This window comes from Haliotis cracherodii, unplaced genomic scaffold (genome assembly GCF_022045235.1).
Source record: "Haliotis cracherodii isolate W230 unplaced genomic scaffold, xgHalCrac1.p SCAF_4, whole genome shotgun sequence".
NCBI classification, from domain to species: Eukaryota; Metazoa; Mollusca; class Gastropoda; order Lepetellida; family Haliotidae; genus Haliotis; species Haliotis cracherodii.
The window spans coordinates 43,515,970-43,529,476 of record NW_027266297.1 but is presented as its reverse complement, the minus strand read 5'-3'; the positions used below and the strand labels follow the sequence as shown (position 1 = coordinate 43,529,476).

The following is a 13,507-nucleotide window of genomic DNA, read 5'->3' as shown; positions in this document are numbered from 1 at the left end:
GGTCGTCTAAGGTGCAGGGGATCACGTACATGGCCCAGCTGTTGGACGGGAACCATGGTGATGCTGTTTGGGTGAATTGGTATTTAGAAGCTGGAAACTTTGTTCAAACATGTAAAGGATCAAAGAAGAAAGAAGAAATGCATAGTGTGAGATGGGATAAGTATAAATGTACAATGTATAAGAAAAATTCCATTTTTGTTGGGAGGATGTTTTGATGGGGTTTTTTTGTTTTTGCTCCCTGAAGTTATTGTTTCCATGTTTGTTTATCATCAAATAAAATGGTTTTACTTAACAGAGCCTGAGAACCTAGCATTTAGTAACCAAAGAAACATCATCCTGGACTCTCATACTCTAACATAGACATACAAAAGTCGTAGCTAAGATCACATGTGGAACGTGGTCCTCGGTACAAAATATGAATGTGGACCATTGTGAAAATTAAATATTGTATGTTATCATTGGCTAGAACATTTGCACCAAGTATAAATAGAGTCATTGCCTGGTTGATATTGGAAGATTCAGTCAGAGGTTCATGCAATGTGATATGCACTGTGAGATTTGTGTTAGATGTTACATAGATTTAGTCAGTTCCTCACTGCTTGATTGATCAAAGGGACCAGATAAAATTGTTTCATTGGTACTGAGAAAAATTTAAATTCAAACATTCCATACCCATCTGACAGTACACGTTCATTGTAATGGAAAGTTGTTACGAAATGTAATTACGAATATTCTGACAGCTAGGTCCATAAATTTACTCCACAATCTAAAGGCCACCTGCTAGGTTATTTTTTTGTTTTTTTGTTATGCTTGAGAATCTGAGTTATTTACACCATTTTGCCCAATTTAATACTGAGTTTGATCATCGTCATTAATGTATGGCTGAAAAATGGTATTATTAGGTCCCTTCCTTGATGTAAGTAATTTGTAAAGTGTTGAAATGGTTTTGAAGCCTGTCTGTTCTAGAAATGATATTTTGAACATGAACAAACTGACCACTCCTTCCTTCTATTGTACAGAATGGAGTTATGAATTTGTTTTTTGTGTTTTTAATCAGGATTTGTTTGGAAGATTTGATAGTCTTGTTGTCGCACGTTAAATCACATTGTTCTCTAATAAGGCTGGAGGTAGTAACATGTCATTTTGTTGGTTCTGTGTTGTGTCCTACGTTATGTCACCTGCTGCCTGTCCTGATCTGGTTGAATTGTTAAAGGAATAGCTCAGTCAACAAACATGTCAGCTTGTTCACTCAGGATCAAATGAGAAAATATTTCTGTTGTAATTCCGGCCAAGTCCCCCCCATTTTTATGTGCATCGCAAGAGCGGCAACTGTGAAAACATCACAAGTACATGACTAAGTGTATTAGAATAATTAGTAATTTGCATTTGGTGGCTTACCAGTTGTGATCAGATTTGGTTATGACACCACTTTCATTTTGTTGAGGCAGGTCTAACTTCGTTATTTGTTTTAAGGATTGTCTTGGTCATAATTACAAGAGACGAGGCATTATTGAGAAATTATCAAATGCTGTCTAGGTTGATTTGAGTTGGATAATAAAAAGAACACTTGAAATATAGTTTCAGGCAAAACTGCATCAATTTAAAAATTACAAAGCAAACTTAAAGTTACAAGTTGTTTTGTTATTATTTTAGAAAGATTTGAGTGGATTTGTCTTTAGAAGAAGAAACAAACTGATTTGGCCTAAAAAGACATAAAATTAAAACGTAAGATTTTTTAGGCTCATGAAACGTTATCCTAGCATTTGAATCAGGACGTCTCTAGTCTGAACTTCTCAGAAGCTCAGTTGAATATGAATCTCCGATTAATGCTGTATTGTTTTCACAGATCAAGCAATATAACTTGATTTGCTGTTATTTGTCACTTTATGGTAATTACTAGCCTTTATAGCGCCAATATATGTTCCTTGGTAATAAACAGACTTATGACATATATGATTTGCACTGTTGCGTTAGTCGTTTTGTGTGTCACATAAATGTGCAGTTTTACTGAGATTAAGGTTCATGTTATGTTCCCTTTGTGATCTCCAAATCTTCAGGTACTTAACAGGTCTACTCAGAATGAAGTTTATTATGCAGCGCAGTGACAGCTGTAGATGATTTCTCTCAGGTTTCAATTGTCGCTGTATCTTCTGTTGGCCTCATTGTGTCAGGGGATTGTTTAAAGTTTGGATTTTGTCCAGTATAACACAGCAGCAAGTCAACCATTCCATCGTAGTCCAGTTCTCACCACCTGTTGCAGCTGAATGACCTGCATGTTACGTCCTGTCTCGTCACGTCAGGGGCGGTTCTTTTGAACTTACCAGGACGAAGGAGCAGCCTTGTTAAATGTGCTTCCTGGTCATGCCAAACACCCGCTTCCCGTTCTCCACATGGGTACTATGTGTAAAGCCCTTCTGGGTGTCCTCCGTATTATTGCCTAAAGTTGTGCACAACTAAACTGGCTCACACCCCATGGAGAACTAGAGACAGCTCTGGCCGTAGTTCCTCATGTATTCACTTCAGTGGGTACAATGGTTTCCACAGTGGCTGCACTGTGTAGAGATGATCTTGATAGGAAGGTTGTACAACTAAACTGGCTCACACCCCATGGAGAACTAGAGACAGCTCTGGCCGTAGTTCCTCATGTATTCACTTCAGTGGGTACAATGGTTTCCACAGTGGCTGCACTGTGTAGAGATGATCTTGATAGGAAGGTTGTACAACTAAACTGGCTCACACCCCATGGAGAACTAGAGACAGCTCTGGCCGTAGTTCATCATGTATTCACTCAGTGGGTACAATGGTGTCCACAGTGGCTGCACTGTGTGAAGATGATCTTGATGGGAAGGTCACATCTCACCTGTGTGATGCATGCTCATAACCTCGACCATTGGTTTACTTGTCTACAGGCTGATTGATATACAGGATGCCGTTTTTAAATTATCAACATGTTCTATTAACAGCAAAATTTGTCAATCCAGATGATTTATCTAGAATCAGGGTTTCACTGTATTTGTAAGAATTAATCAGTTTCATTCTACTGATAATGAAATGAAATATCAAGATTGCCACTGATAGCCAGACTAGCTCTGTATTTTTTATTACTAAAGTTTCAAATTAACATTTTATGACTTATATTGACATTTTATGATGGTGACTATGCTTGTCGTAAGAGGCGTCTAACGGAATCGGATGGTCAGACTCGCTGACTTGGTTGATATACATCATCCATCCCAATTGCATGGATCGATGCTCATGATATTAATCACTGGATTGGCTGGTCCAGACTTGATTATTTACAGACTGCCATCATATAACTGGAATATTGCTGAGTGCGGTGTTAAACAACAAACAAACAACCAAACATTTTATGACAGAGCTAAGTGTTTGATCATGTTAACAAGCTATCCATGTCAAGATGTATAGCTGTACTGGGAATTCCTGACAGAAAATGCCTGGACAAATGGGCCATGTAAATAGTGCAAAAACAGAAAGTAACTTGCATTTATTGGCTTGGATTTCCTGTTTGCTATTAGTTTCTTGATTTCCTGTATTTACCCACTTGGTACTGACAAAGGATATGATGGTTTTATTTTTGTTTTGTCAACTTGTAAACTTGAAATATTGGGGACCAAATACGCAGCTCTTATATTGATTGTATATCTGATAATATATCCCCAAATAGAACATATTCAAAGTGGGTGCAGACCAGATGTGTATGATTATTTTTCTACTGTATTACTTGTTGCATTACTAATATTCATGAACTGAAGGAGGCAGGTATATAATGGATGAAACTGAATTACCGTATTCGACGTTATAAGCGCCCACGGCGATATTTGCTAATATATTGGCTAGTCCCAATTAGCACCCCTTTCGATTGATCAATGTACACAAGACTTATTTATTCATGTATAATATGTGTGTTATATGCATCCTTAATTATGGGAAATTAAATTCTGGAAAAATATAGCAGTCGTATATAAACATTTCAGGCTGTCAGCATTAACCACAAAATTTACGATAATTCAACTAATTTTGAGAGCGCCCTGTGTGCTTATTATGTCGAATACGGTATGTTGAATAATGTGTCAGTACATTATGGGCTACAGACTAATACTGTACACACTTGAAAATCTGTGACCATGTAAAATATGTTATGCTATAGCTATTATTTGTGTGAATATGATTAGATTGGTTAATCTAATTTGGGATAGACATATGGTTTGGTACGAAAGGAGAATCATTAACAAGAAGGAAATCATTCAACTAGCTTCAAGAGCTTCCCCTTCCAATAGCTTTGTCATTATTTAATATACATGTTGTTTATTTACCTGTATTTGTTTGTGCTGAAGTGCAATAATAAATCCAATGGTTGTGAGGACAGGACCCTGGATGAGAACAGTCTGTAGATGTGTGCAGCTGGGTGCAGGGCCGGGGATGAGAACAGTCTGTAGATGTGTGCAGATGGGTGCAGGGCCGGGGATGAGAACAGTCTGTAGATGTGTGCAGCTGGGTACAGGGCCGGGGATGAGAACAGTCTGTAGATGTGTGCAGCTGGGTACAGGGCCGGGGATGAGAACAGTCTGTAGATGTGTGCAGCTGGGTGCAGGGCCAGGGATGAGAACAGTCTGTAGATGTGTGCAGCTGGGTGCAGGGCCGGGGATGAGAACAGTCTGTAGATGTGTGCAGCTGGGTACAGGGCCGGGGATGAGAACAGTCTGTAGATGTATGCAGATGGGTGCAGGGCCGGGGATGAGAACAGTCTGTAGATGTATGCAGATGGGTGCAGGGCCGGGGATGAGAACAGTCTGTAGATGTGTGCAGCTGGGTACAGGGCCGGGGATGAGAACGGTCTGTAGATGTATGCCGCTGGGTACAGGGCCAGGGATGAGAACAGTCTGTAGATGTATGCAGATGGGTGCAGGGCCAGGGATGAGAACAGTCTGTAGATGTGTGCAGCTGGTTACAGGGCCGGGGATGAGAACAGTCTGTAGATGTGTGCAGCTGGGTACAGGGCCGGGGATGAGAACAGTCTGTAGATGTATGCCGCTGGGTGCAGGGCCAGGGATGAGAACAGTCTGTAGATGTATGCAGATGGGTGCAGGGCCGGGGATGAGAACAGTCTATAGATGTGTGCAGCATGGTCATGGTCAGGGCTAATATTTTAAAATGTGAAGAAAAGGGCTGTAATCCCTTATCATTCTTAGGAAAAAAATCTTCATATTTCATGAAGTAAAGACATTATTGGCACTGCACATGTATAAAGTGGCATAAATATGTGCTTTCTCATCCTTCCATAATGGAATAGTTTGATTTTAATTCGCATGCATATTGTAGAGCTGTAACATAGAGTAGAATCTTGACAGTTTAGCAGTTACTACTGCACTGCACATGATTGCATGAGGGTTGACAATCATGTGAAAGTTAGGTTGCATTTTAGTCATATCAGCTTCAGATTTGTAGCATGGAGGACTAATGACCAGCTTGGTGAATATACTTTAAGCAATTCATACTCTGGTAGTTAATGCCATAATAATTATTATTAGGGTTATTAATAATTAATTACTTTATTTTCACCCCCCCTTCATATTTATAGTACATGCGAAGAAGACAACTATGTGTGTTTTGATGAACTACACCATATTCATAGTACTACCAGATATTTATGCTTCATGTGCATAAAGTCGACAGTACATATACACAGATGTCTTGAACAGTTGGTTTTAAAAACTAGCTACATAAAATGCCTCCCATCTCACTTTTCTTAAACATTTTGATAAAAGTTATGATCAAAAGATTCTGCATTTCTATAGCTCTGCTGTAACAGTTCGGTAATGTTGGCATGTCTATAGCTCTGCTGTAGCAGTTCGGTAATGTTGGCATTTCTATAGCTCTGCTGTAGCAGTTCAGTAATGTTGGCATTTCTATAGCTCTGCTGCAGCAGTTCGGTAATGTTGTCATTTCTATAGCTCTGCTGTAGCAGTTCAGTAATGTTGTCATTTCTCTAGCTCTGCTGCAGCAGTTCGGTAATGTTAGCATTTCTATAGCTCTGCTGCAGCAGTTCGGTAATGTAGGCATTTCTATAGCTCTACTGTAGCAGTTCGGTAATGTTGTCATTTCTATGGCTCTGCTGCAGCAGTTCTGTAATGTTGGCATTTCTATAGCTCTGCTGTAGCAGTTCTGTAATGTTGGCATTTCTATAGCTCTGCTGTAGCAGTTCGGTAATGTTAGCATTTCTATAGTTCTGCTGTAGCAGTTCGGTAATGTTAGCATTTCTTTAGCTCTGCTGTAGCAGTTCGGTAATGTTAGCATTTCTGTAGCTCTGCTGCAGCAGTTCGGTAATGTTAGCATTTCTATAGCTCTGCTGCAGCAGTTCGGTAATGTTAGCATTTCTATAGCTTTGCTGTAGCAGTTCGGTAATGTTAGCATTTCTATAGCTCTGCTGCAGCAGTTCGGTAATGTTAGCATTTCTATAGCTCTGCTGTAGCAGTTCGGTAATGTTAGCATTTCTATAGCTCTGCTGTAGCAGTTCGGTAATGTTAGCATTTCTATAGCTCTGCTGTAGCAGTTCGGTAATGTTAGCATTTCTATAGCTCTGCTGCAGCAGTTCGGTAATGTTAGCATTTCTATAGCTCTGCTGCAGCAGTTCGGTAATGTTAGCATTTCTATAGCTCTGCTGCAGCAGTTCGGTAATGTTAGCATTTCTATAGCTCTGCTGTAGCAGTTCGGTAATGTTAGCATTTCTATAGCTCTGCTGTAGCAGTTCGGTGATGTTAGCATTTCTATAGCTCTGCTGTAGCAGTTCGGTAATGTTGTCATTTTTATGGCTCTGCTGTAGCAGTTCTGTAATGTTGGCATTTCTATAGCTCTGCTGCAGCAGTTCGGTAATGTAGGCATTTCTATAGCTCTGCTGTAGCAGTTCGGTAATGTAGGCATTTCTATAGCTCTGCTGTAGCAGTTCGGTAATGTTGGCATTTCTATAGCTCTGCTGTAGCAGTTCGGTAATGTAGGCATTTCTATAGCTCTGCTGTAGCAGTTCGGTAATGTTAGCATTTCTATAGCTGTGCTGTAGCAGTTCAGTGATGTTGGCATTTCTATAACTCTGCTGTAGCAGTTCGGTAATGTTGGCATTACTATAGCTCTGCTGTAGCAGTTCGGTAATGTTGGCATTTCTATAGCTCTGCTGTAGCAGTTCGGTAATGTTGGCATTTCTATAGCTCTGCTGTAGCAGTTCGGTAATGTTGGCATTTCTATAGCTCTGCTGTAGCAGTTCGGTAATGTTAGCATTTCTATAGCTCTGCTGTTGCAGTTCGGTAATGTTGGCATTTCTATAGCTCTGCTGTAGCAGTTCGGTAATGTTGGCATTTCTATAGCTCTGCTGTAGCAGTTCGGTAATGTTGGCATTTCTATGGCTCTGCTGTAGCAGTTCGGTAATGTTGGCATTTCTATGCAAAACTACTGTATATTTCTGTTCAGGGTTGTTTCAGCAGCTTATCTCTTCTTTGCGTGCTATTGATGGAAAGGTTTGATGTCCTTGACCTGGAAAATGACAGAATTACCTTTAACCTAAAGATTTATGAATATTAATATGTTAAAGATATTGTTCTTTTAGGATGTACTGACTGATTCTGTATTCAAAAACTGTGAATGTCAAATATGCATATATATAAAACTTTGTCATTATTCATTCCAAGCAACAAAATAATTGCACTTAGTTCAAAACCTTAATGGTTGCTTGACAGTTTCATTGAAATGTTTCTTCTAGCCCAGGAACTTTAACTTCCACTATGCCAAGTGAGAATCTTGGCTCATCACCACACATTTTGACATTTACATGCTATCCTATTCTTGTTCTTTTATTTAAAATAATTATTTTCTCATCTAGACAGCACTGACATGACAACAAACATTGGATATTCTTCCTAGGAAACCAAGGTATTATTTCCAAACGTTGCACTTGGAATGCAGTGATTTGCAGGTCTTAATTCAAAATAAAATAATTTTCTCAAAGTTACACCAAAATATACAAGGTTGTGAAAACCTGTATTAATGAGTAGCTAACAGTAAAGGGTTCACATGTCATGAAATAGATAAACGACCTGACAGCCACACTTTTGTAGAGTTTGCGGTCTATGGGTCTTCTTGGATATGTACAAATAAAAGTAATAATATATTTTGTAGCTCAATATTTAGCATCAAGTTGTTTGAGTTCATTGGTATATGGGGTAAAAAATATGCTAATTCTATTTGTTGTGCAGGTTTAATGCATAATGACATGCACATACTTGGTGATGGCATTGTTCCTATGATTTCGGTCTATATATATATATATGTACAGTGCACTGGATCAAGTATTATTCATTAAAAAAGTTTCTTTCTGTTAGATTTCTTTAATTTTGTTTGTATTTTGATAATCTATTAATGATAGAGTGGTTAAGAAAATAAAAATAAATTGTAACAATTTTTATTTTATTTTCTGATTGTGCCTGTTTGGGCCAAAAGCCTCATTCAGATCCATAACCCCCAAATTACAAGAGTGTGGTCGGTGTGTGCTATTGTTGAGTCAGATTCTCTGTACTTGGCTGTAGTGTAGCACCTGTCTGTTGATGTACTATGTGATGATGTATATTTTGTTGTGTTACTGCTGTACTGGTGTAGAGACACAAGTTGCTGCAAGACATCGAGTTTGTGTATACCATGCACTCAAATAAACAATATGGAATACGTTGTCATGCTTGTTCTTTATGGTAATGAAAACCACATGGGTTTTTCTTGTTTCCTACTGTGTAATGTGTGGATGATGTTGAAAACATCTGTCGTAGCATTGCACAGACCTAGTCATTGCTGATGAAAGTACAAGACAGTCCATCCCTGAATTGTGGGTAGACAAATATGGACCTGCATCACTTTCCTCCCACGTAACTGAAATACTGTTCAAAGCAGAGTTAAACAACTCTCTTAAATGTGGGAGGTGGGATTTGCTCATAATATCAACACCTGATTCATCTCAATTCTCATTATTTTACAGGCAGCTGTGATATGGGGGAATATTGTTGACTGCAGTGTTAAATAACATTCACTCACTCATGGGTATAGTCACTCAAATTGCACCTATACCTAATGCACAATAACAAAGATCTTGGGCAGGAATTCCACTGTGAGGTATGTCTCAATTCACCCCTCAAAGCCTCAACATTGTAAACAAGTCATCTTCTCACTCCCACAAGTCCCAGCAGGAACAATAATGACAGACAAATAATACATTATAACAAAAACATATTTAATATCACTCCTGCATATGGAACAAGCATCTATAAATCCAGTAAAACCAAGCATTTAGTAATGCTTAACAAGGTCTAGTGCATGTAACAGTTCGGCCCTTACTATGGATACAAGCATAACAAATCAGGACTGTAAGAGGCCAAATCATCAAAGCTGACAATTGTTTACATCTTATTTCAATTGTGCGGTGAGAGTATACTTATGCAGGGTTTGCCTGATGTGACCTCCTGACCTCACCTGAAGGGACGTGACCTGTGTAGGGTTTGTCTGAAGTGACCTGTGTAGAGTTCACCTGACATGACCTCCTGTGTAGGGTTAACCTGACATGACCTCCTGTCTAGGGTTCACCTGACATGACCTCCTGTCTAGGGTTCACCTGACATGACCTGTGTAGGGTTCACCTGACATGACCTCCTGTGTAGAGTTCACCTGGCATGGCCTCCTGTGTAGGGTTCACCTGACATGACCTCCTGTGTAGAGTTCACCTGACATGACCTCCTGTCTAGGGTTCACCTGACATGACCTGTGTAGGGTTCACCTGACATGACCTCCTGTGTAGAGTTCACCTGGCATGGCCTCCTGTGTAGGGTTCACCTGGCATGACCTGTGTCGAGTTCACCTGACATGACCTCATGTTGAGGGTTTGCTTGAGGTGACCTCACTTATTGATGTGATAAAGTAAGGGAAGAAATACCCATAGAGACAAAGAAAGTTGAATGCTGTGGTTAATATTAGATGCTTCATGTCAACCAAAATGACAAGTTAATACCTGTGGTGAAACTATGTTGTCTACGGATATATACAGGTGGCATGTCAATACTTCACTGCCTGATTTCTCTCCGTCAGCATACATTCATTGTGATAGTTATACCAAACATGATCGATACAAGTATTTGGTTATTCCATGCAAATCAAAACATTCAACTAAACAACTTTACCCTCATATAAAACTGTAGTCATGGAAACAGAGTGGTATAAAACAATTTCAGTTGAAATCTTGCAAATATGAAATTTCCAAAGATATGTGTACGTCGTAGATATGCTTGCATACTCTTGCATAAGGATGGAATTCTTAGTTTCATGTGAACTAGACGCTTATCGAAATACCTTGTATTTTCAAAACCATCTAGAACAAATCCACAATTCATGAACTTTCCTCTTCGTTTATACTACACACATGTATATGTACATCGGACTCACTCAAATAGTTGCAGTAGTTATCTCCTGGAAAGCTGTACACCATCCATATATACAAGTAAGTGTTGAATATTCTGTTTACCTCCAGCATGTTACACTATGACATTGAGATGCATGGATTCTCTGTCTATTCTCACTCAGACCTCGACCTTATGGATTTGACATACACACATCCCTTTTTTTAGATTATAAATCCTTAAGTCTTCCACTTTTTCAAATTTGATACCGAAAACAAATTTGACCACAGTTGTAGTGAAAACGTTTTAACGCTTGTACAGTAGACAAATAGACTCCATTAAGGAATGAACATGACACACCAGCTGTTCTCACAGTACACCCCAGTCGTGCACAGTGGCAATCTGCTCCAACAGTCTGGGCAAACAAGAAACTCTCACCATCACAAGTACATTGGTAATGTGTAAACCAGTGGAAAAACTCGCCATAAAAGAATAGATCTAGTGATAAAAAGTTTGGTTCTAAGGCAACATTACATAACAGGTAACATCAGTGTCAGGACTGCCCTATTCCATGTATCCCTGAAAGGAACATATCACAGAACTCCCAAGTCTACAACACGTTGGAAAGTCAATATAAAATACAATTTAACCAAACAGTTTTTAAAAATATATGTTCCTTACAGAGAGTGAATATTAGTCCTTAGGAACATGTTTTGTCATTGATGAGTTCTGTCTGATCATTATTCAACACTTATTTCCTATTTGTGAACTCTTCAACACAAATAACACAAGGCAAACAAATCTATGTATGATATAAACATCATCAAGAAAACAACGCTAGCTTACATATACACCGGTTGGGCTGTAGCAGACATAGAGAAGTTCTACAAACTATAAGAAATAATCTATGCTGTGTCATACCCAATTTTCTTACACTGGAATTGAAGTTGCTGGGAATACAGGGGGAAATAATTATAACAGGGTGAATACTTAACATAGGAATAAACAGGGGGAATGCATCACACAGGAATAAACAAGGAATACTTGACATAGAAATAAACATGGGGTATACTTAACACAGGAATAAACATGGGGAATACGTAAAATAGTAAATACGTTAACAGGAGGCTGCAACAGGTGCAAGATCACAGTCCCAAGTATGTCAGTTAGTCTACACTAATGAGATCAATTATAGCCACAAAGGAATAAACATGGAAATCTATAGATAACATAGGAATAAACAAGCAAATCCATAGTTATCATAGGAAAACACAAATCTATAGTTAACACAGGAATAACCATGGAAACCTATAGTTAAGATAGGAGAAACAAGGAAACCTAAAGTTAAGAGGAATAAACAAGGACAAAAGCTATAGTTAAGATTGGAATAAACATGGAAATCTACAGCTTAGATAGGAATAAACAAGGAAACCTTTAGCTAAGATGGGAATAAACAAGAAAATCTATAGTTAAGATAGGAATTAACAAGGAAACCTAAAGTTAAGATAGGAATAAACAAGGAAACCTAAAGTTAAGATAGGAATAAACAAGGAAACCTAGTTAAGATTGGAATAAACATGGAAATCTACAGCTTAGATAGGAATAAACAAGGAAACCTATAGTTAAGATGGGAATAAACATGGAAACCTAGTTAAGATAGGAGTGTTACAGGTTGGCAGTGAACACACCTCAACTGATCACTTAATACTGAACATATCATCAGGGTTATACCTTTCACTGAAGAGACTTACCTTAAACTAATGAATGCCCAGGGGTTCATAATAACACTATATGATGTCTATGTAATAGAATGCCCTTTCATTATACATAGCTAGGTAAAATTGTAAACCAAACTATTTGATAAAGCCAGCAATGTCACAATACATTGATTCTTGTCAGTCATGACTAGTCTTAAGGAAACAAACTGTCTTATTCACTGTCTTCCCAGGATATATTGAAAGTTAGTGAACCAGTTAGTCTGTTGTAGAACTTATCACAAAACATATGACAGAAATCAGCCAGGACGCAACTGTGACCTGGCAGTTGTTATTAAGATTGCATTACAACATGCAATGATGTCTCACATCAAGGTTTCAGTACAGTGACGCCATAACACAAAGAATGTTGCAGCACCATGCCCATAAGCAAGATTTGCAACATGTTGTATAAAGAGAATTAATTCACTTTTTGTTTGACACTGAAGACCATATCATTTCAGCTGCACTGCTCCAAATGGGCAATATATTGATTTTGGGAGATTCTTAGTTGTAAAGGACTCTTGATACATGACAGTTCGAGTTCTACAAGCAATGTAATATATGTAGTAGCATAACAAGCAAACAGTTCCGAAGTCTGGCAGGGCTGAGATATATTGCAACATAATGCTGTCTAGGAGATCAGTGATTGTCATCAAAACTATTTGTGTGACTTAATCTTCTCAGAATACTGGGACCTGACTTGCATGTTTTCTTTACTGTAAAAACAGAATAAGTTTGAACTCTTTTAGTTGAGCAACTATTTGTCATGTTCACATGAACAGTGAGAGAAGGCTTGGGCCTATAGATGGAAGGAAAGACGTTTGTGTGTGACTTTAAAAAAGCTGTATCCCCTTATTCATGAAAAGAAAAGTAATGACGTAGCATTCATTGGAATAATCATATATCAGAATATATTTTATACACGTTTCATATTTTAGTTTTGTCAGACGGGTAATAAAACTATTACAAACAAACTAGTGTAAGTACCTTAGATTCTCAGGAACACAGGCAACACTTTTCCAGAACATAAAACACCTGACTTGAAGCTGCAGTGAGTAGCAGTAGGTAAGACATTTGAGTCTCCAACAACCTCAAGCGTGTCTGCAACTTTGATGTAAGCTAAGTGTCCAGTATCTACGCCAGCCATCATCCTGCTGCTTTGTCTTTCTGTAACATCTCCAGATCGTAGAGGACCTCGAGAACACATCCGGTACTCCAGGCCTGGGCTCTGCAGCTGTCTCTACAGTACTGAAACACAACATAGTACTCATACTAGGACTAGTATCATTATCATACTTCTTCAGTATTATC

The 13,507-nt window shown here is 38.6% G+C and overlaps 1 protein-coding gene across 3 annotated transcripts in view; it reads right to left on the bottom strand.

Moving 5' to 3' along the window:
• Positions 1–9,295: 9,295 nt before the first annotated feature.
• LOC139478193 (glycogen debranching enzyme-like) overlaps positions 9,296–13,507 on the bottom strand; it is a 59,506-nt gene continuing 55,294 nt past the window's right edge. For all 3 annotated transcript variants that reach the window (XM_071260563.1, XM_071260565.1, XM_071260564.1), the window contains one exon: positions 9,296–13,444. In XM_071260563.1, coding sequence (XP_071116664.1) covers positions 13,343–13,444 — 102 coding nt within the window. In that variant the 3' untranslated portion in view covers positions 9,296–13,342. The remainder of the gene's footprint in view (positions 13,445–13,507) is intronic.